The 24605-nt window shown below is 46.8% G+C and overlaps 1 protein-coding gene across 1 annotated transcript in view; it reads right to left on the bottom strand.

The window, feature by feature from the left end:
* STK32C (serine/threonine kinase 32C) overlaps positions 1 to 24605 on the bottom strand; it is an 88485-nt gene that overhangs the window by 33034 nt on the left and 30846 nt on the right. The window contains exon 2 of the mRNA XM_010581940.1: positions 5738 to 5793. Coding sequence (XP_010580242.1) covers positions 5738 to 5793 — 56 coding nt within the window. The remainder of the gene's footprint in view (positions 1 to 5737; positions 5794 to 24605) is intronic.

Raw genomic sequence — 24605 nt, 5'->3', positions numbered from 1 at the left:
GTGAGCCTGGCACACAAAGAGAAGCCATCCCGCTCAACAGCCAGCTCCCGGGAGCTGCCACTCATGCGTGCCCCTCTGCAGCGGACTGTACCCCTCCCTGCACGCTCACACAAAGGGACTGCCCGAGAAGGGGGATGCAGCAGCCGCGCAGCCCCAGGGCAGGCGATGCGGCCCCACCATGCCGCTCTGCTCTGGGGCAAGACCCCACCTGCACGTGGAAACCTGCAGGGGTGGCCCAGGGGCCATCAGTGGGGTTTGGGGTGGAGGAGGGTGCTTCCATCCTCCGCTCTCTTACGCTGCTTTCTTGTCCACAGCCTCCTGGCTGCTTGCGCCAGCGTTGGTCCCACCGCCCGTCCCACCTCCTGTCCCACGCCGGCATGACTCATCCACAGGGAATGATGGGGGCTGAAATAAACCCCAGGCAGTTTCTAATGCAAATGTTAATAAGGCACTGGGTATATAATAATAATAAAAGTGGGCAGCTTTTACTATAAATCACTGTCTTATGAAGTCTGATCCTTCAGAAACCCCAAACAGGTCCCTGGTGGGAGCACGCAGTATCATGTCCTAGGCCTCCTTCCAGCTGAAGTCACTGATCACTCTGTCACTCGACATCATTCGGCAGCATTTTCTGCTCTGTAATTTTACTGCTGCTGTCCCCAAAACCTGAGATCTAGACAGTAAGGTAGTGTTCGACCACATCGTCACTTCAGCTTTTCATTCTTTGCCATCCTCTCTCCCGTGGCTTTTACTGATGACATGCTTACAGCTTAGCAACATCCAAGAAAGAAAAAAAATCACTAAATACTACCTAGGAGGTTGTATCGGAGAGAGGATCACCTCCGTGTGCTCCATGCTTTCTCATGCACCCACTCGTGGTCACTGCCAGACAAGGGATTTGGGCAGATGTGGCCCCCCCCAGCCCGGGGAGCCACTCCTGTGCCAGATGCTGTGGTGAAGCACGTCCTTCACATCACCACTCCTGCAATAGTGTACCTCCTGCCTGGAGGACCTCCTACATCCCACATGACACCCTGTGGAGCTTTGGGGGCCAAGCAGGACGATGCCTGAACAGCGCTGGTGCAGCGAGGCCTTTCCCTCCTGCAGGGCTGGGTGGTCAAACATCAGAGGCTGTTGGCACCATGGGACTCACGGACACCCCTCGCCTGGCTGTCCCCTCTCAGCTAACCACACTGCCCTTTTAAAAAGCAAACCCATTTTCACCTCCGGAGCCCCGTGACAACATGGCGGGTCCTCCTGCCACCCTCCAACGCCACGGCCGGGGCTGTTGCCAGCGTGCGAATGAGTGACGGGGCCAATGTCCGGCAGGGACACATGTCTTGAGACCCTGCCTGCAGCTCTGACCAACCCTCGGCCTCATGTGAGCTCCAGTACAGCAAAGGAAAAAAACAAGGGCAAAAAATATCTGTGGTATTTTAATATCAAAGGATTACGTTTCTAGCCTTTCTTTTTGGGGAAAAATCCAACATTTATAAAGCTGGAAAGAAAGACAAAGGATCAAGCTTGTGTTGATATCAAAGAGGAATTCAGCTGAGAATAGACTTCAAGGGAATTTTATTTACGGTGTATCTACTGGGTGGGCATTTGTGACCTTTAGAAAATGGATTAAAGTTTTGCCATACCCAGCTTCAGGCTGTGTGAATTATTAAAGCAACAAAATCACGAAGTTAAAGTACTTCAGCAAAGCAAACCACGTTGCCATCGGGCTTTCTTTGCAAGGGTCAGCGAGAAGCCACCCTCAGGGAGCCGGGCCTCCCCAGCACCCTCCTGCACCGGGCCCAAGGAGGCGGCCAGCCGGGAAGGCGGACGCCTCCACCCGGAGCTGCCGTGCTGAGGACGGCCTTCCCTCGCCGTGGGTCCGCCGCGAGCACCCGGGTCGGCCGGCGGGGTTGCCTGGGGTCCCTGTTCTCCAGGCCCTCACCGTGCAGCCTGCCAGCTGTAAAAACCTCTTTACTACCAGACGGGTTCCCCCAAACCTTCACAGGTCCCATTACAACTTCACAGATCACTCAAAACAAAGAAAATAAAAAAAGAAGGAAAATGACAGCAACGCCCACCAGGCCCCTGCGGATCGCCTGCATGGGCCCAACCACCCCAAGACACGTTTGTTCTCTGTGGAAAATTTCATTTCACGCTGCTGCTCACTCCAGCCCCCAGCCCCGGGTTTAATCCCCTGTTTCCACCAGCAGACAAAGACATAAATCCGTGCTGAAGAACTTCAGATATGCTTTTATTTCTTCACAGCAGTAGCGTGGAAATAATGAATTCCCATAACCCTATCCTTTATGCCTTGGAAAAGGCGGCCGCAGCTGATTCAAGGGAGAATCGAGAGGGAAGCCTGGGTGGGAGGAGGAATACAGGAGCAAACGCTCCCTCGGCTGCCTCCCGGTTCAAATGGAGAAAGACGTAAGCCAGGAGAGGTCAATTTTTAAGAAGGGAGATGTCAGGATACCTGCAATGCAACCAACACACCTTCTGAGATTTCCAGGTCTCATCATCTCTCTCATGAAGCATCATGAAACTCAGAGCGCATTTCCCATTAAAACAGGGGGTCACAGATTGCATCACATTCTGGAAACCCTTTGCTAGCTACTGCTCCTTGGGTAATGGCAACAGACCAGCTAAAATCTGAGTAGCTGCTGCTGCTGCTGCTTGAGAAAGGAGCCTGTACTACAGGAGAGACGTAATGCTCCTATTAAAATACTGAAAATCAAATAATTTTACCTCTAATATGTATGGAAAATATTACACATCTGCTAATTTGTGTAAACATGGAACTGAGCATGACCCTCATTTGATTAATAGTATCTTAAAGATGATTAAATCCATCTCTAGGAAAAAAAAAATGGACAGTTTTTGCAGATACGCCACAGCATATAGCCATAGCTCAGGGGCTCTCCAGTCTCTTCAAAAGCAATTTCTGAGTTCCTTTTTCCTTCATTTGGTATGGTTCCTGTACTGAGGACCACACAATCTGTCCTGAGAGGTGCACAAAACAAGAGTGGAAAGCAAACGCCTTGCCCAAAGCTACCCAGCAGATTGCTGCCTCTTAGGTCACGTCACTAGAGAATAGCATGGCATCACAGATTTCACAGGTCACTCATTGCACACTGAGGGTCTACACCCCCAATTTGAGATGGACAGGACACTGGCTCCTGAATACCTTCCTGAATGTGGGCAGATAGTGTTTAAATCAACCAAAGCAACTAAATTACTCATAAATTTCAAGTAACAGTTTTCAGGTAGGTCGTTCTACATTTTCTGTAATTAAATGCGAGTTGTAGATGACTTTGTAAATGTAAAAAGCTTTTCTCAGCATCAAAGGAAATTTAGCATATTGACATAATTATCCAGAAAGATGACAGATGAATCATTTCAGCATTTTGTTGAAAGTGTATATACAATTCTGATGCCTGATAGACTGCTACGTGCTAGACTTAACCTTTCTTTAACATAAACAGAAAAGGAAGCAGCCATGAGGAGCAGCTCCCTTCAAAACCAAAAAGGTCCTGCCCTGGGACAAGAATATTTTTTTTCTCCTTTTCATGTTCTGAGCAGAAGTAATTTTCCAGCACCAAGTGCTGCTGCTCAACAGAATAAAACCTCTTTTCTCTGGAAAGTTTACATTTGCAAGTATGAGTCTTCCCAGATGAGCTCGAGAAAAATGTTAGCCACTATTTTTTAGTAAGATTTTGAGTTACGTTTTGGTCTTTGATGAGTGGAAGTCACAAGACCCTGAGGGTTCCTGTTCTTGCCAGGAGTGTCTGGGGAGAGTTTCCTCTGCTGTTTGCCTTATCTTTACAGCACTACCCTAAGGAAGGACCTGAGCTTGTATTTAATCATTCTCTATCGTCTAATATAACCTCAGAAATCTGACATAGCTCCGCTGCCAGCTTTTGCCTCTTCTTGCTCAAGAGACATGGCTGAAAATATGGGTTACTATTTAAATGCACCCTCTCTGTGACTTGCACACTACTCGGCACCACATTTGCATTAGCCCTGATCCCATGTGGACTTACAACAAAGCCAGGTGGGAATTCACATGGGTAGCTTTTGCCCCGAGCACGCCAGAACAGTGTAATAGATACCTCGGAGTTCGTCAGTTAACTGAGGCTGTGACAAAACATGTTTGTTAGCAAGCAGTGCTAATGACAGCCCTACGACTAATAGTGTCCATTCTCTTGACTGTAAGAAGAGCTGGACTCCACCTGTTTGAGACTGCAGTTGGATTTCGTCCTGCTACTTGTTCTCAAGACTGAAGCTTCATACATTTTAAGGATTTAAAAAGAGATTTTCAGTAACAGGTAAAAATTTAGGCTCTTCTGGCCAAACCGTTCTCAGATCTCCTGAGAAATTTCTGCTTTTGCAAAACTTCCAAGCATCTGAACGAACTTTCCGATCATCAACTGCAGCAGGTCAGGCTGCTCACATGGCCATCACGCAGTTTGATACTGCCTCATTAGGGCTGTAACGGGCAGAGTAAAAAAGTAAAGGACAGTACAGTTCATCTGCTGGGCAAGATTCAGATTTTCTTACCCCCATGGAGCTGCCAATCAAAGCAAGATGGACAGAAACCAGCCAAGATGACCAGACCAGAAAGAAACGAGAGAGGATATGGCTTTCCTCTGATCGCTCAGCTTGTCTTAGTTTATTTTAGCAGCGTGTGGAGACACGGAGGCACTGTTGCTGACCTCTGAACTATTCTGTGCTATTTCCCAAGTTCAATATTACACATTTGGGACAATTTCAAAAGCCCATTTCCCTGCCCCACCCGAACACCCAGTCCTGGCACAAAGCCCCACACTACACAACTGTCACGTGAGAAGATTATGACAACCAAAATTCAGCAGTTTTCATGACTCATCACCAGGGTCATCGCTCCTACAGCTCCTGTCCATCAGGTGCAGATGTCTTGGCTAAACAGACAGGCACAACTACTGTTGGGGCACAGTAAAACGCAGGTGACAAAATGATGACAGAACAGTACCAATGTGATGAAGTATGGTGTGTGTGCAAGGACATAAGCATGTGCAGGCACACATACACACCAAATTTTGTGCTTGCAGTGCAAACAAATGGTGTAAAATGCCATGACAGAAGCAGCAAATGGTTATCTACACAGGGACTGAGTGAGAGTCAGTGAAAAAGGGAATGAAAAAGGAAAAAAAACCTAGGAAATCAACCAGTAACTGATTTCCAGAGCTATCCAGCTTTTTGATCATCACCTCCCACCTTCTCCTACATGCTTGGCAAAAAAAACTTGTTAGAAATAAACAACAAAACCTCTTCAGCATAACTCATATCTGAGTGGGAAAACAGCCCAGGGCTTCATAGAACCCTCTTGACCACATCGTGCCAGCTCAGTCAATCACCCAGAACAACTTCCAACACCTTCCTGACTTACTGTCTCTCCTCACAAACTATAAACCCTCTCAGGAGACAGAAAAAATAATGAATATTTGCCATGAAATGGTCACAATTGTGCTGGTAGTTTAAAATACACCTGTTTCACCAAGATGCCACGAATTAAAGCAGTACCAAATGGCAACAAGGTATTTTCCTGAACACATTTTTCCTGTGCTTACTTAGCAGCAATCATCCAACAATAAAAATAGCCTATTTCAGCACCATTACTTTTTCAATAAACCGTAAGTACATAACAGCAGGCACCTGATAAAACATACAAGCAAACTCAAGACCAAGCGTTCAAGCCTACCTTGCCAAAGCTTCCCTTCCCAATCGCCCGGAGAATCTGGAAGTGGTCAAAGTTCACTACAAGGTAAAAAAAAAAAAGAATTTAAATTTATAAATGCTTTCTTGCAAGGATCTTATATTTAAAAAGAAGACAAGGAGACAACTAAAGAGTTTTGGTCAAGCTTTTATTAAAAGTCACTGCCTCCTGGGGAAGATGCAGGACAGCTGTTGTTTTTCTTTCAACAGTGTCATTTTACCTGCTTGAAGTAGCTAGCAAACAGGCTGAATTAGGTAACTAAATACGCGGTTTAGCCCAAGTTAAAATACAGCTTTGACTTGTGTCAATACAGGAGGAGTCTCACAGAGACACCGTAAGCATGCAAGCAAATTCAGAGCATGGCAGAGTGGAGAGCACTGGCGAGCCGCACGCCCCATGCCACGGGCGGCTGCTGCTCTCCACGCGCCTGGCTCCGTGCTGCTTGTGCACATTCAACAGCCAGGTGGTCTGGTATTTGTGCTTTCCAAAGGACAACATCTAGAGGACAGGGACTGACTTCCACTCTCTTCACGTGCAAACCCATTTGTACCAGATCTGTTATTTTTTCCAGAGCCACGGTGAGGAGTAATGACAAGAAAGGACAGTGCAGCTATAACACTTCATCTACTGCCTTGATCAGCAGCCACTGCAAACAAAATTATTTTTACTAAACTATTGCTGTGATCTAATCTGATATTAGTCTTAAATAAATAAAAAAGATAGGTCTATTTATACCAATAATCAGATAATCCCCATTGCCATATAGTTAGAGTGCCTCACAGACAAGCAAATAAATAAAGTCACAAAAGCCAATGTAAAGGACACATTTTACAAATTGCCTCTTTATACCTCAGTTCCTTAATGTTCTCACAGCTCAGTAAGCTGCACGGCTGCAAACGAGGCCCGTGGTGCGCACACCCTCTGCACAACAGTGCTGGCCGCTGCACAAGCACATGCTTTAACTTTTGGTCACCTCTAAAGTGATCAGGCAGTTGGACTAGATGATCATTGCAGGTCCCTTCCAACTGAACTATGCTATCCTATTCTAAGCCCAGTGTGCTCTCAAAGTGTGCAGACGTGTAGCAGGAGCTCGCTGGTGGACTGAGCTGCACCCTGCTCAGTTCCACCCGTCAGCCCTTGACTTTTCTACCATGAGACCTTGACCATGCAATGGGACCCTCAGCATTTCCTCCCCAGAAAGCTCAAAGGTTGGACAAAGAGCAACACTTGGCATGGGCTTGGGGATTTGCAGTGTGAATGACGCACAAAATGGTCAGCAAAGAGCACTGAACCTGTGTTTGACTGACAGCGGAGACCAAAAATCACACAGGAAGAGTGGGAGCAAAGAATTCACTATAAATATTCCAAGTCCCACTCCCAGATCTTAAATAAATGCACATCTGTCATCTCTGAGGATGAATCAAAAGCCCACGCATGCCCATGGAGTTCCTATTACCCTTTTGTGCTAGGCTTATATCCAAAATATTGTTGTTGTCGCTTTTGTGGGACATTTTCTGCAGGAGAACTCGGAAAATTTGCCATATGAAATTGAAAACAGAGTGTGGGCCAGCTCCTACCACGTACCTCCCCGCACTCCCAGTCCACTCCATAAGCGACAATGAAGGGCAGATGCACTGTCTCCTACCCCAGGATGCGCCAGAAGACTCCATGAAAGACCACGTGGGAAAAACAGTGCTGCTCCGTCCTTCTGACAGCCTCCCACACCTCAGTTACACGAGTGGTGTGTCATCTCCTTATCGCTCCCCTTCTCCATGGGTGAACAGCTTTCTTCCAGCAAGACTTGACGGGTCTTGGGCTGAGAAGCCATGAGACATTGGCAAGGACACGGGTAATGCCTGGAGCCAGCGGCCGGTTCATCCGAGACACTGCAGGAGCTGCAAACCAGTCACCTGCTCCCTCCCAGCTGACAAAACCCAGCACTGGAAGGAGCAATCTGCCGCCACAGGCAGCATTTTTCCTACCACCTCTATTAGAGAGACTGTAGTGAGCAATGTGTAACCGCAGCTACATCTTGTTCATAAATATTCTTTCTGAAATCCAAAACATTAGCACATACAATGCTGAAGCATTTGGGGCAACATCTGATTTTTTTCAGGTGCAAGCAAATCCATTAATTGAACTTCTGTCACTAAGTAATACTCAAAAAGCTACAGTGAGCACCTTTAAAGCACAGCATTTTCTTGGTAATTAAACCATGTGCAAGTGCTCATGATCTGAGATCACTCCAGGAGGGCAGTTTTTGACAATTCTTTATTATAATGTTTGGAATAGTGTGTAAAAAAGCATTGCTGCTGAGAAAACAAACCCAAAAGTGCCATTTCCATGTATCCATGACTACAACTGATCCACAAAGCGTGCTCTAGTCAGCAGTCAAGAAACAAATCTAGATATGAATATTCACCAGGCACTTGAACCTATCAGCAAAGATGTCACTTTTAATAGATTAAATACACAGTCCTGCTGATTAGAAGTTCAGATAATGGTAGATGAACAGGCACTGACTGGTTTTGTCAGTTTCATTATTTTCTTCAGGAATTAGTAAGAAATCCAGTTAAAGAAAAAGCAAATCTCAACATTTGAGGAAGAAAATCATAGTAGCAGCATGTTGCTTTTTGTGCACAACACACTGGATTTCTAAAAATGACAACATATCACTACAGAATATGTGATTATCCCTAAAATAGAAATCCTGAACCTGCCTGGAACAATTACGTTTGCTCCAGAGATTCCACTTTCTGTGAGCTGACAAGAGAAAGCTGTCTTTCACCCACAACTAGAAGAGCTGATTATTTTGGGGGTGACTGGTACGAGCCTGAGTCATAGACGCCAGTGGAGGATTTCATGACACACGCTCCCAGCGAGCAGGAGATGACAGCTGTTGCCTATTCACAGGACCATACTCCCCCACTACTGTGACTTTAGCACGGCACAGTTTTGACAGTCACAATCTGTAAGTACCGAAATGGTTCTGGCTTGAGGTTGGACCAGAGGAACCCGCGAAAGGGGGAGAGGGACCTGAAAACCGTCTGCAGTGTACAAATGCAAGGGAGCACGGCACCACGGCACAAGGACCCTGACTTGTTGGTCACACCGCAACCCAATGCCATCTGTTGTGCTGAAATGGCCCAATGGGTATTTTGTTAGCTCCTTGTGAAAAAACTATGCTAATTATTCCTATTGACTCCTCTAACAGCTTGTTATCAATATAGCACCTTCGCGGGTAAGTGGAACTGCTGGACATAAGATGTTGGTATTTGCCATGAAAGAGACATGCCTCTTCCTGACTCGCCCTGGCATCAAGTGACAAACCATGAATCACAAGTACAGATAAATACCGTGACCTGGATTTGCTTAGTTTGGCATGTTTTTGTTCTCCATCTCCAGTAACGCCTGAAAAGCAGGATGGCAGGGTTTCACGCGCCTGTTGGACCTCACAAAACCTCACGCAGCCCAGTCCAGCCCACTTCACAAGAGAGTGCCAGGTGCTGCACTGACATCTCTATAATTAAGATTTCACTGTAGTCACAAAATGTACTGTGTGATAAAGCAGACTGGATGCACAGCTTCTATTTTCCAATGAAATAAAGAGAATGAAGAATATGTTTCTCTGCAAAAATTCTTTATACAGAAGGATGAGTATACCTCAATGTAAGATGAAAAAAAAAAATGAGGCTTTTGCCTTTACTATCTTAAAATTATAACTGTTGCTCTTTATTCTGCATTCATTTACAAGATATTTAGAAGTATGGCAAGATAAAATTACCATAAAACTTCAGATACACAGGGGGCAGCCAGTGAGGGTTCAACATCAGGACCTGGTATTAATGTCCAATAGTAGGAAAACAGTGGATGCAGTTAGCGAACCTGGCATCCAATATTCTGAAATCTGGGGAAAACAGAAAATTAAAAATCATGTTTTCAGGATCGAGACAACCTTTCACTATTTATCTGCATGTTTTCCAGCTTCATCAATAAAACCACGGAAGTTTTAACTCCAAGAATGACTGTCTACACCACTAAAGACCTAAGAACTTATTTTTTGAATCTTGTAACAGCAAATTTGTAGAGCTAGTATGACATGATCAACTTTCTCTTTCTATCACTGTACTTCTATATGTTGGCATAATTAATAGCATTTGTCTACCTATTATATTACTGCAATCTAGCTTTGGAAGAAAGCATCACGGTAATTGATGTAGAAACATTAATACGTGGCCACAGTAACCACAAGTGTGCTGCCACAAAATGCCAAGAGTTTCATCTCACAGAAAAGAGAGTTACAGCTTAGACTTAGAAGTCATCGCACACATTGACTCCAGCCAGAGAGGAAAGGCCGATTCTGCAAACCACGAGGCAGTGGATGGACGGAGAGGGCAGCCAGCCAGGCTGTGCCGGGAGGGGGACAGCCTGCGGGGAACATGGGACACAGGGCTGCTGCAACGGGGGAAAATGGTCGTGAAAGTCAAGAGGACGACAAAAAGGAATGACAGCAGGATTAACAGATGTCGGGATTAGGAGCAGCTTTCAGAGTGATGGGGAGGGCCTGAGCAAGGGGATCGGGCAGCCCAGGGAAGTACTGCAGAGAGCCTGTAAGCGAAGTGTAGGCATCACTGTAAAGGGAAACCTCAGAAAACTTCCAAAGAAGTGGTAAGCCTGCTAAAAACAGCAGGGGAGAGAGAGAGGCAGGACAACCGGAGGGACTGGGAGGACTGGGAGGTATGAAAAGCTTTCAAACTGGAGGATCAGCCTGAGTGAATTGGGAAGATTGGGAAGACTGGGGAGATCAAAAGTGAGATTTTTGATTAGAGATGAGGTAAAGTGACTTGTGGGAGAAAGCAGAGGTATTTGACAGAGAGAGGGAGCAAAGGGCAATGGGGAACGGTATCAGCAGTCCTCCCCAAACCTGAAACCCTTGAATGCAAGGCATCCATTTTTCTCCAACTGCAAGGCTCCATGCGGCACACGAAACCACTGCTTTCCCTTCTATCACTGGAAAAAGCACGAGCAAATATGCTCGGTCTCCAACATCTCACGCTGATCTGTTTTGCCTATTCATATCAACTGAGAAGATTACATGGGTGAGAAAAATGGAAATACAGAATAATATGACTGACAGGAAACTCAAGTGAGCATTAACTACCCAGGAATTCAGGGAATGCTGGTAGATAATGAAAGAAATTAAAGGTATAATACAAGCCCAGTGCTATAAATGAACCCCTTTAGAAACTAAAGATTCAAACATGCTATTAGGAAGTAACTCTGAAGTTGTGTAAAAACAGTGAGTTATTGTATAATTAAAAATGAATCTCTGCTACTCCATAAGGAATCAAATGTACCATGCAAAGCAACTGCAAACTCATTTTAGGAAGACGGGGTTGTTGGTATTGGGTACAAAAATGTTTGCATTGGCCAGAAACCATTCCTAATTAGTGCAAAAATACTGCTTGCATTGGCCAGGAACCCTTCCAAACGAGTGCAAGCGCATTACATCTATCTGCTTCTCCGTCAACAAGCTCAGGAGGGACTACAGATTGCGGAGAAAAACACAGCACCTTGTCCCTTGGGTTCGGTATGCTTTACAAATGCTATTTCTGTTAGAAAAAACTATGTTACTTCACAATAACAACCCAGGGAGGCAAACGGGTTATTCATTAACCACACAGCCCAGCTCTCCATTGGTGCAGGTTAGTGAGCACTAAATGAGTTCACGGTGGTCTTAGCCAAAAGCACAGGAGACAAGCATGTGCTTTACATACACAGGCTGATGGGCAAATAAGGCTATTTATATACGCTGCACAGCTTTCACAGCAATTAGCCTCCCTTAGCTCCAGGGTGAGACGTGTTTTCAGACGCTGGCTGCAGGAGGGAGGGCAGCCCGCACATAATGCTCACCAGAGCTCCCCGGACCACCTGAAACGAGTAACTGATGCCCTGAGGCCAATACTGAAGACGGTTTTATTTCTACCTGCTCCCACATGTCCGGATAGTATTTCTAGAAGGGTACTGCCTGTCGGCAAAACTCTCTGGTAAATCATCCATTTTATGGTGGTACTGCTTGCTAATCAGCTTCCAAGCAAATTACGGAGTGGTAGTGTTGAAAAAGCAAACGTTACATAGGGATTCACCCCACTACCCACGTAAACGCTTCAGGCAGAGACCCGGGCTCGCCGCCCGTGGAGCCGTCCCCGCGTGGGGTGGAGTGGGAGCGGGAGGCTCCGGGCTGGCAGCAGCTCGCTCCCTCATCCCCGGGGGTCTGCTGGTCCCCAGCGGGGTCCCTGCTCCCCAGCCCCCGAGGCCTTCCCACCGCGCTCCCAAGCGATCTGCTCGGCAGCGCGGGGAGGCTGCCGGCTGAGGCGAAGGTTTCATTACTTGGCAGCGAAGCCAAGGCTCGTTGTTCGTCAGCCCCTGGCAGACAGAGCAGCTCACGGCTCCCGAGCCTGGGAACCTCGGCCACCGAACACCGGCAAGGCTGGGGTGGGCGCCGACAGCCTGGCGCGGGGTCTCTGCGGGAGGTGGCCACGCAGCTCCGCCGAGGCCAAAGCTCACGGACCGTCATGTTCCCTTCCCACGGCCGCTCGGATGACCGGAGGAGGCAGGTGCCATGCTGGCAGGTGCAGAGACATCCACTGAAAGCAAACCGTCCTGCACCGGGAGGCTCTGCCCGCAGAGAAGCTCGAGGACCCACCGTGCGGAACACAAGCAGCTGGACTCCGCTGCGGACACAAGTTCATCTGTTCCCATGAACAGCAACTGCACGCTTTTGGGGGCAGAACCATCACGTTAAATTTGTAATGGAAAACTTTATATGCAACTGGAATAAAATCTCCCTGGCAAATAATCAAACTCCTCAGTGCACCGAGTCTGAAGTAGAGCAGAGCTGAAGCCGTTTGATCACAGTATCATCTTATCTGGACTGAAAGGACTGCTAATTAAAGCCCTACCAGGAATGACAGGAACACACCGTTTTTATCCCAGTTCCTTGGATGTGTTGCTGTAACAAACCCGAGACCTGTTTCCTGGGGCAGACAGGCATTTCAGAAGCTAAGGCTGAGGTGCAGGTTTTGATGCAGGAGGGCCCTGCAAGGAAAGGCTGATGTGGCAGAGAATACAAGTCTCTGCCCTCACAGCAGCAACCCCAGTGCCTCTCCCACCTGCCAGGCGAAATATTCCTCCTGTGAGAAAGAGTGAGGAGGGACCTCTCTGAGGGACTCCTCGCTGCCTGGCCCTAGAAGCAGAGAGCTGACAGCTCTGGTAGGTATTTGAGCATTACTGATAGTCTAGATTAGCTTTGCTGATTATATAGTGAAGGCAAGCCAAGAGTTTTCCAAATTTCATATACTCTATTAGTATTTTCAACTATCAATAGAAAAAAAAAATGGGGAAAAAAGCAACCTTGGGTAGAGGAAGAGTAAAGCTGATACCAAACTCTTCAGGAACAGTATATAATTGAGTGCTAAATATGACATTAAATCCATGAGGCTGTGATGATCCAAGCACTGCCCCTCCAGATACGAGCAGCAGGGTATCCTCCGCCACCTCCCCAGCACTCCCCATCTCCACACCAGCACAGGCTCCTGGGCCAGCCTGACCCCCAGCTCCACCTCTCCACATACCGGCAGGGAAAGCTTCACGGGCACAGCAAAAGGCCCTGAGCTAATTTTCCATGCCAAATAATTTAAGCTTAGCCTAAAGTGCCTGAGATCGCACCCCCCAGTGCTTACAAAGGTAAGCTTGTCTGTGACATCCCCCAACTTGCTCTGGGGGTACGCAGGATGGAGCAAACAGGACTTGCAGGGACAGGACCCCGTGCAGAGGCGTCCCGCTGGGGCCCCCCCACCAGCACTGCCACACGCCATGGAAATAAACAGAAGTCACGCTGGTGGTGAAAGAGGAAAAACGGGAGGAGGACTGGACCAAAGAAGGCCAAGCTCCGGCTCTGCAGCACTTCTTCCTTCACCACCTCTGCCAGCTGAGGCACGCGGCTGCCCGGCTGGCTTTACAGGATAATCACCACTTATCCTGCCGCAGCACTAGTAATTATTTTTCTTCATCTGTCCCTGCTCTTTATCCCAGAATAGAACACGAGGATCAGGAAGATCATTTCAGCCATTTAATTCTGGGACAGTTCCATCATAATTACAAAGTTTGACTTTCCCAGTAGCACAGGGAAAAAAAGAGGGAACCAACCTCCCCCCAGTCACTTCTTCGTTTCTCAAGGCCAGCTCCCCACCGGACCGCCCACTGCCAGCCTTCCTCCCGAGCCCGGGCTAGCCGCCAAGCTGGGCTTACCCGGTGGGCTTTCACACGCCAGGAGTTGGGGACATCCACTCCGTTGGTAGAAATAAAGGACACCGTGCTTTTCGGTTGTAGTCCAGATCAGAGCAGGGATCTCACGCCTTGAGAACGGCGCAACCACTGCCATGCTCGCTCGCATTAACTGATGGGCTTTGTATTTTCAACGTAAAATGCTTGCAGAGAAGTCTTCTATAAAAGTGTGTATATACATATAAACACCCCCCCCACATATACATTTGTGCACATGAAAGGACCGATCAGGCAGTAGACAGAAAGATTCCTCACAGTTCATCTTTCCCCCTTCTTCTGTTTAACTGAGAACGGAGCGTGACCTTACCACTGAACACGGGCAGGGCCACGTCTAGGGGCACCACTGACTTGCAAAATAAGCCGGCGCTGGAGGAGGAGACGCTGCTCTGAAGGAAGCCCAGGGCACCGCCGCAGCAGCCCCGCACAGCACCGGGGGGTTGCCTACGCCAACAGACCACGCTGCAGGCAGCGCCAGCTTCGTCCCCGAGGAGCGCCCATGGACCACGCTCTCCTTCCCCCCACCGCCATCCCAGCCCCAGGGCTTCCCCGCACGGCATGCCGGGGAGAGAACGAGACAGCGGAGCCCAGGTTAAAGGCGCCAGAAGGAAAGTGGGGAGTGGGGGGGGGGGGGGCGCGAGGGGGGGGGGGGGGCGGGGGGCCCCGGGGATGGGTGAGGTGCCAGCGGCGCAGGCAGAAAGCTCAGGCAAGGTGTCCTGCTTTTCAGTGTCGGTCCTCTTCTCTAGGAATCCAAAACCAGACAACCAGTTTCAAATGGGCCAAGCAGGTAAACGTTTTACCCAGATGGTGAAAATTACCATTAAAATGTACTACGATGTTCCTTCCTTGAAGGCATGGCATTTTACATTAGAAAATAAATCTAATTAATACCAAATTCAGCTTCCATCTTTTATCAAGCTGACAGATTGGATGTGTACTCTAGCCGTTAGTTGTTTTGTTGCTGTTTTCCCCCACTTCTATGGCTTAGAAAATTTTATTTGAAGTAACTAAAATTGATTTACCATAAAAAAAAAAGTCTTTATAGCACGTTTATAGTAGCATAACATTAGCAATAAACATCTGCTAAACGTTACTTAATGTTTTTGCAACATATGTTATAAATGATAAATGGATGACTTTTGGTGCCTTATAAAATATTTAGATTGTATTGTGTTCAGGGCTAGGCTATGACTGCTAAAAACCCTGAAGTGAACAGAAAGCACCTTAGTGAAGCTAAACAGTTTTAGACAAATTTATTGCAACAAAAATTGTAAAGCTGGCTATACCAAAACACTGAATTCATTCCCTCCATTTAACTTCATTTTTTTTACAGTGTGTAGGGAGATGGGAAAGTCTCTCTTCTGGCATGTTTTCAAAACTGACCTTGACAGTACTTTTCTGTACCTAAGACCTCCTTTGCATTTTAATTTTAAAAGATAAAAAAGAATAAATAATTACATGAAATGAAATGTTTGACCCAAAATGAAGTTTTACTTTCTCTGCTGAAAAACGTGGATTTCAGGTAAAATACCCCAAATGGGTATTTTACTCCGAAATGCTGCTGAAGCTCCAGCCCCCTTCTCTCCACTCCTCACACAGCTCCAGCCCTGCTCAGCACGCGCCCGTCCCGGCACGCCGGGCTGCAACCCCTCCGAGCGCCAGAGCAGCCAGCTTCAGCGACCACCCTTGCCAAGCGGATTCGCTGTGACTCTCCAGGACACAACTGGAAACTGGTTTTGATAGAAAACACTCTCATAAAAACACTGGGGTTTTTTTACAACTGTCGAAACTGGTTTTGATAGAAAACACTCTCATAAAAAAACCCACCAAACTTAAATGTTTCAAGTTTTCTCAAAAACTAGGCTGAAAACAAAGTTTGGGGTATCTTTGCCATTTCCATTTCAAACTGAAAGCTGATGATCTATTTTGCTCAGCACAACAGAAAAGTTTGGGGTTTGTCAGCCTCAGTTCACTTCCATCCATGGGAAAAATGTTAATGTTTTATGTACATACTGTATGTTTTGGCTCTGCAGTGGTAAGGTTTGCTGAGCAATGCTAGTTTAAATACAATTAAGGAATTTTCATAGGAGGATGCAGAAACCTGTAGTAATCACGAATAAAATCCAGCCAGTAAAGAAATACACTGTTTCCAGGAAGAAACTTATTACTTCTATAGTAAGCCAGCTCAAATCCTCGGAGTTTTATGAGAAGGCAGCTACTACAGATGAACCAGATGTCCACAAGGGACTCTTTTGATGAAGCAGATAGCATGAGGAAGTAGAAAAGAAGGAAACATTTTGAAAGTTTGTAATAAAATTGGGGAGGTAAAAGTTCAAGAACCATCTGCAAAATTAAATTAAAAAATATATGAAAGAGATGGATCTTTTAAAAGTCTGAGAAAGTAATTTAATTTGGAATTCCTTTGATGCAGGATTTTTTTTCCCCTTTATGGGGCTGCATGCCTAGCCTCATGGGAACCCAGTTCATCATTTCATGTCCTTAAACATAACTCCAGATAACTGCTTTCTACAGAGCCAGCAAGAGAGTTTTTATGTTACCGCAGCCCGTTCAGAGAAATCCAATTTTCTTCTAAAAGTCACCTTAGCCCAGCAGCCACACCAGCCACCCATCTTAAATTTTATACCAGCATGTCAGGACACTGCTGCCCGGGACACCATCTCTCTGCTCTCAGACTGGCCACCACCACCAGATAATTAAAAGCCTGGGGGCTGGGGCTGTGAGCCGGGGCTCCCCGCTCCTGGGCACGCTGCTGGCTGCAGCAGGCACGCACGGCAGCCCCAAGATCCTAGCCCCAGCACTCCACACAAAGCATCGCACGCGCGGCAATTGAGCTGAACTTATCTCTCGGGTACAGAGTCCTCATTATGATTATTAGAGAAAGGAAACTAAGAATTAAAAATACGCTAATCCAAGTTTTGTAATGCAACGACATCTTTGTATTTTAATATTAGCCATAACACCGGGAACACGTAACACGTGGAAATGAAAAATGCTCAAGTCCTCAGGTTTTCCCCTCCCCAAAAGGGCTGGGGTGCTGAGCCAGGCAGAGAAGGGCCGGCTCTCCATAGCAGCAGTGCAGCAGGCTTGGCCACCCTCCACAGAACCTGTCACCCGCTGCAGATGTTGAATCGGCACGGTGGCTTGCTACTTCATTACAACCTTCCTCATCAGACCTGCCACCTCATAAAATATGGATATTGCAGCATTCCTCAGCCTCCACCCTTGTGAAGAAAACCTGCACTGCACCCTCGAGCTGTATCTGAACTGTAAAATATTTAAGCCCATCCAGCGATGCTTGATGAATTCTGAAAACATGGGCACGCCAGTAGGGTTTGCAGCTAAGCTTATGCAAAACCGTATTTAAGTGGAAGGAGGATGTCTCTTAAGACCTGCCAAAGAGCAGGCATTTCTGTGATTTCTGTCCTGAGGACACCACCAACGCCTTTTTTGTGCTGACATCCGAGAGGTGCTACCAACCAGAAGGACCAGAACCAGTTGTTCTTATGGCAACCTCTTCAACAGCAATATTCTCATTTATTTTTTTGCTTGGCAGCAACTCTAGCATCACCTGGGATGGATGAGGCTCCAAGAGAGAAGGGGGAAGACCAACATCGCACAGCTCATGGTGCATGGACAGAAATTATCACAGGGACCTGCAAGCTAGTGTGTTTCACCTTACTCCTGGGTATATATAGCAGGAAGCTTTTCTGGGGTTCTCTTATAAAGACAACTAGGAAAATAATTAATGCCAGTTTTTACTGCTCTATGGGGAAGCAATTCTGTCAACAAAACTTAATTGCCTTATTTGAAATTTCTAGAAAGCACGGCAATCAAAGACAGCGGTGCAGGCCCCTTAGTCTGCACTGAACTGTTACGCTCAGTGTTGCATGAGTGCAGTTAAAGCTTTGCACTGCATATGCCAATAAAACATACATTAAATGGATTAAGAGCAGGATGAGCTGTGGCTTTCTGGCACAGTTTTTAAAGCATTAACCATTTTTCAGTCCTGTCTAATAAAACAAGGATAGATTTCTTTTCACATTTATGCCACAGTAATAATTTCATTTAGTGACCCAAACTTGCAGTGTAATAAATGTATGTTTTATATCAGAAATAAAGTCTGCTTATTGTCATGAATTTAGCTCACCCTGTGGTTCTGACTGTAGAAGGGAAACCATGAAATGAGAAGTTAATTCTTAAGTCATTTCAATCCACAATTTAAACAAAAGTTGAACAGTGACAAAGCCACCTTTGAGAGTCTGATACTACAAACTGCTTCAGATCCTCAGGTCTTTAATTCACCTTTATACTGAGGATGAGCACAAGACCAAATCTCATCTCTTCTTTCAACAGGAACCTTCTTTGAGCGAATTCACAGAATTTAAAGGATGCAAAGGATCCGTGCTGCCCTCCTGCACAGGAACGTATTTTGCTCCAAAAGCATGCTACCTTTCATGTCATAGCTTCTTCTCTATGTTAATCACTTTAAAGTTGCTAAATTATTCACCGTTCAGAAAATACATTTTCATTGCCTAGAGTTAGCAATCGAGAATGACTTACAGAAATAGGTCATCCTCATCCCATAGAAGAATTAACATACACTTCATGTGCTTCTCACACCACCCCCCCCAGTTTCCATTTTTAAGCTCTGCTCCACGTGAGGATGGGCCAAATTTAAACTGTCTGCATTTTTCATGCTGCTCCATCACGCTAAACCCACAGTCTTCACAACGTGCCCTGACTTTACATTTTTAATAAACTGCACCCAGCAACTAAATTGATAGACCAACTTTTGCTGGTATTCCCACAAACAGTGAGCAAAGCTTTAATGATAACTACAAAGGGTATGACCCGAGTTTTCCAAAGCCGCTACCTTAGCTTGAGAAAACTCCCTCCTGCCTGGAGCCTAACCATTACCACCCTTGGCCATGATGTTTTTTCATCTGCGCTGGAGGGGGTTGCAGTTTTCTTCCTTTTCTTCTTCTTTACCTACATACCACCAAAATACGCAGATTTTAACACGATGGTTTTTAAAAAAAAAAAAACAAAACCAAAAAAAACCCCTTTTTTGCTGGTACATTTAATTTTCTGTTTTTACACATTTCTAAATTAAATGCAACTTTCTAAGGACTGTTCCTCAGCAAGCTGTTAGCCATAATATGCCCAGGCTGCTGCCTATTGGGTCCACATAAATCTTTCCTTGCTGGGAACCACAGAACAAGGGCCCTGTTCAAGCTTTCTGTTTCTGCTATGCTTGCACAGGCGGAGGTGGCACTTGCCAGCATTTGATTACATGGAAATCATACTGGTATCTCCAGCCTCCGGGAAACGGGATTCAACTAAGAGGAAACAAACGGCACATGAACCCAAATTACAAAGCAAGAAATCTTTAACATACCATCACTGGAATTGATGATAAAGAGCAAAATCAAGATCTAAGCCCAGCATGCAGTCAGAGGAGTAAAGGAAACCTACTTTGGCAGGTGCAAAGAAGGCTGGAGGGGGCCCCCAGCACCATGCAGATGTTACTAAGGACACGGACAGCCACCAGCCCTGTGCTCTATTCCTGGCTCCGTCTCTGATCCAAAGTGAATTGAACTGACTCTCTCTTTGTGTTGCTTGTTGAAAAGCCTATTCTGCAGTGCAAAGCATGCCTTGCAGTGCATGTCCCACACAGGAGCTAGCACAGTGGGGTCTTATTCTCAACAGAAACTGTGCAAAGATGTCGGAGTAGAATTATACATGGACTGGGCAGCTTGCTGCTTGCAGGTCAGTGCTTGCAGCTCCCAGATGGATAAAGAGCAGAAATAATGAGAAGAGGTCCATGAACCGTTGTTTGGGAATGCTATGGTCCAAATTCAACTCTATTCACATTGGCAGTGGCAGAGCTTGGGGATATTTTGGCTTGGCAGAATCAACAGGAGGCTTTCCGACTTACTTTAATGACACAATGATTTTCCTGGTAAAGCTCTGGAAGGTGCCCATCTCACTGCATCAAAAAGCACAAGCCATGTGTTCAATTTTGTTAAGCACCAGGGATCTGCCCTAAGCCAGACTCACACAAGTTAACATTGGCTGCTTTCAGCAGGGTCCACAGACGCAAGACTGGCAGAGAATCCACGGCAAAACCAGGTCCTTCAGGCATAACACTTTGCAATGAGATCCTATTTGTTTGTGATTCACACCAAGTAAGAGAGATGCTGATCACGGAATAAAACCTGCCCTGCCATATGCAGTGGATTAATTACCGCATCGTTTTGTTCCCATAGCAGGTCGAAGCGATCATTACCAACTCAGGAAAACAAGTGCTAATAATAGTATTGCTCACAATCTTATTCCAGCATTCAATTCAAACCAATTGTTCAGCTCAATAGCAAACAGCTTACACTAATTCCTACTAACTTTTAATACTCGTATATTGAGAAATACAGAGTTCACACTGAAATAGCACAAATTCTAATACACAGCAGGATTAACTCTTCATGCTTTAAACTTAATTATGTGCAGTCAGGTGGCACTTGATATTCCTTCTTCCTTAGCTAAACCCAACAACACACGTTTAATGATTTTGGTGCACATACGCTGATGGAGCTAATTAGGACTCCTGTAGGGCTGAGCTCAACTTTTTCAGTGTTGTCTAAACTGAAAACAAAATGTTCTAGAAGCCATACTGTGCAGCACAGATTCTGTGCAGACAACTTGCTCCTGTGAATCTACAACAACCCAATAATGTTTGCTGGGAAAAATGAAAATATCTCAAAAGATAAATACTGAACACTCCATTTCCTGGGCTTTCAAAGTGTTTCACACCACTGACTCCAGTTTCAAGAGGATCAAACCAGGAACCAAACTGAAACCTCGCTTAGATACTTTGAAATGGATTATGCTAAAGGCTAAATAAAATAAAAGCTTAATTTAAAAATACAAGCAATAAACAAAATAAATTCCTCCATCCGTGACTTGGTATTGAACATCAGAAGGGCACATGCTCATACAGGTTAGATGTTAGCTGATCTATCATTAACCTAATCGTACTGTATCTTACCACGCTGTTTAAACCCAAGATGGTAAGTTTTGGTGCATGTTAGCTGGCCATGCTATGGTACAAGCTTTCCAATGTAAGCCAAGGGAACAGAAGCGAGCCAAGGAAGAGCATCAGGCCAGCACCTTGCCAAGGCATGCCTGAGCATCTCAGCCATTTGTCTGTGATCTCCCCAGGGCCATCCATCCACGGCATCTACCAGCAGCCTCACACACAGGGTGGCCAGCAGCCACGCTGGCTCCTGGTCACAGCTGGGGAACTGCCCATCAGGAAGGCAGGAGGACTTAATCGTCTTCTCCTAGATAGTGCTGTCGGGCTACTGACCCAGAGGAAGGTCCGTTACGCCAGTCCATGCACTGACATGTGGAAGGGAAAACTCCAGTTTGTGACTTTCCTGGCACAGAGTTGGGATTACAGGGATGAAACTTCTGTCCCGCTCCTGTCTGTGCCCTCGAGGTGGGAGAGGGGACAGGGGGGAAAGGCTGGACCATGCTTTACTCTGGAGGCTGTGGTCCCATCTACCCTTTTTTCAGCAGCACTGTGGGTGTCGAGTTGCTACCTGCTTGCTTCCCTCTACTTCTTTGCAGGCAGGTATTTTTAAGCCAGATCAGTTTCCTGAACCAGTTCAGAGAGGTTTCCCACAGACATCACAGGTTGCCTGGGAGGTGGAGTCTCCATCCGTGGGGATATTCAAAAGCCATCTGGACATGTGCTGGGCAGCTGGCTCTAGGTGACCTTGCTTGATCAGGGGGTTGGACCAGATGACCTCTGTAGGTCCCTTCCAACGTCAACCAGTCTGTGATTCTGTGGTCACCACCACAGAAAGCTAATGGGGAAGTACAGCGGGAATCGCCACACCGATGAAGTCACTGGATGTGGCCTCTGGGTTTAAGGAAACAGAGACTGAAATGACTGACCAGCTCCTGCTTCCACCACGCCCCTATGCAATTGCTCCACCATGTCTCAGCATGCTCCTGTACCAACTGCTTAAGACCCCCAACCAGAAAAGCGCTGCTCATCTTTATACTGATGTTAATGCTCCATGCGGTGTTTCCATGGGCTCTTCCTAGACCTTATGTGGGCTCTTCTGCCCACCCAGCAGGTGCAGGAGTGCCACCAGCAGCTGCTCTCCAGAGCAGGCAGGGCTGGGATGTGCCTCGAGCACCCTGTGCAGGTCTGCACGGTCACGCTGCTGATGCATTGACAGCGTGGTCTCACCAAGGCATGCCGGACAGCAGATGAGCAGACGGCACGCACGCGCCGGCCGTGCTGCCTGCGGGCAGGAGCTGCAGAGCCAGCTTTACTCCTGAACGCTCACCAGAAACTTCTCCAGAAAGTGATGGGCCTGCCTGACCAAGGAACTACAGCTCATGTGAACAAACATCTGCAAGACAGAAGCCACCAAGAAAAGCTAGGCAGAATTTGCATATTCTCAAGAGCCAATGAAGTTATTTGTTACAACATTGGGCTGCACGATTATGGTACTAAAAATGCACATTTGAGAACAATGTTAGGAAATCCTGCTTTCTGAGAAACTGCTGACCTGTTTTAAGAGTCTGCAAAAAGAAGTACTTCAAACCATTAAATTTGTACCAAGATATTACTGATTAAAGATATGAATCCAAACTCAGGGTTTCCTTCTGTCATTTCCAAAAAGAGTGACAACATTCAGCAATACATTACAAATGCTCGTCTATAACTTTTTCTTGAATCGCATCAACTAATTTAATAACATCTTTGTTCAGTCTGCTCAGTAGTATCTGACTTGTCAGAGCAAAAAAGAAACTGGAAGAGAATTGCTAGTATCAGAAAAGCCCAAGTTTCAGTGTTTTTCTTTGAACAGAGTAACATTTTTAAACTACCATCATCCACTCGGAGAGGCTTGGTAAAGAGCCATACAAGGACCAGTCACCTAGTCCTGAGTGAAAGTGCCATTTTCCACACTTGTATAAACAACCGCAAGCCTAATGAAAGCTGCCGCCGGGGCAGTTCTGGGGGAGAGGGCCCCCCATTTACAGAAGAAGTGCTGCACGCACACAGGGAGCGGTGTTGTGTTAAGGCCCATCGCTGCAGCACAACGGTAACACGGGCACAACCAGAAACACGTTTTCTAGCAGGAAACCCGCAGCTCTGTTTGCAACGAGCTTTGCTGCACACGGTGCAGGTGGACATGCACGGACTGACGCACCACCAGGACAAAGCCCAGCAATGAATCCCGAGCGAACGGCACAGGCGAGGAGGCTCCTACGGCAGCTGCGTAGCTCGAGGAGCCCGCGGGGACGCCTGCGCGGGTTGAGCAGTGCTGCTGAACAGAGGGCGAGAGCAGATGGATGTGCAGGAGAAGAGGAGGGACCCCTCTCCCGGTGATGAGAGCTTCGGCACAGGCAGCGGAGCGTGCAGGGACCGCTCCAGCAGCTGTACAGAGTCCGCTGGATCCCGGCCGCGGATCCAGCTCCTTGCTTCTTGTGCAGGGGGTAAGAAGAGCAGCAGCAGACTTTTGTGCTGTTCTTCAGCCAGCCATGCCTGCTTCTCCTTCTGGCAGCTGACCTGCTTTCTAGCACTTGTGCCAACAGGTTTTTTTTTTTTTTTCCCAAAAAAATTTTATGGCCTACAAAAAAAGTCTCTTTTGATAGCACTTAAGAGAAAGACCAAAAAAAATGTCCTAGTAACATGTTCTGTAATTCTGAAGTGTAAATCCCATGAGCCCTCCTAACAGCTGATTTGAACATTTCAGCAGTGTCATCCTACGGGACGCCCAGACCTTGGTGAGATCACAGATACCTGTTCAACGCCAGGATGCCCCATAGCGTCTACCTCCCCAAATGCCTATGTGTGTGTGTGGGTGTGCGTGCGCACACACGTATGTGCACGTCCTCATGGAGTGGGGCAGCAGCTGATTCTCTTGAGGTCAGCGAGGAAAGGCTTTGTTGCTAAAATTCCAATTTTTTAAAATCTTGGCTGATCTTTTCTTCAGCAAAGGTTCAGACATTGTGGATGGGTATCATTTTGGAAATGTAACAGAACAGCTCCAGCTGGCAGCTCTGCCCAGCACAGAGAAACCCTCTTGCAGAGGTCCTGTACCTTCTGAACCGGTCTGTCAGGTTCCCTTCTGCTCCTCCCCACCACAGAGCTATTTCTGAAAGAGCAGGCAGATAGGAACAGCAGAAAACTCTCACCAGCAGAAAGCGCAGTGCTGCCCACCAGCCCACAGCCAGGCCACCTCCCTCGCTTCGCACGGCTCTCCCTCCTGGCGGCGGGGCACGAGCATCCCCACAGCCCCAACGCTGCAGCAAAGACGGGGACCTGTGGGGTTGGAGACCCCAGGAGGGGTGAGACCCTACCCCGCTCACATCCAATGGAGGTTCCTCTCCGTTCAGAAAACACGGCTGCTATTTTTGGATCTCCAGGCTCCCGCAAATCCACATCTCAAAAATACATCCACTCTTT

Source organism: Haliaeetus leucocephalus, unplaced genomic scaffold (assembly GCF_000737465.1).
Source record: "Haliaeetus leucocephalus isolate CR32 unplaced genomic scaffold, Haliaeetus_leucocephalus-4.0 Scaffold830, whole genome shotgun sequence".
Lineage (NCBI taxonomy): Eukaryota > Metazoa > Chordata > Aves > Accipitriformes > Accipitridae > Haliaeetus > Haliaeetus leucocephalus.
The sequence above is the reverse complement of the archived record's forward strand: the minus strand, read 5'-3'. Positions and strand labels throughout refer to the sequence as shown.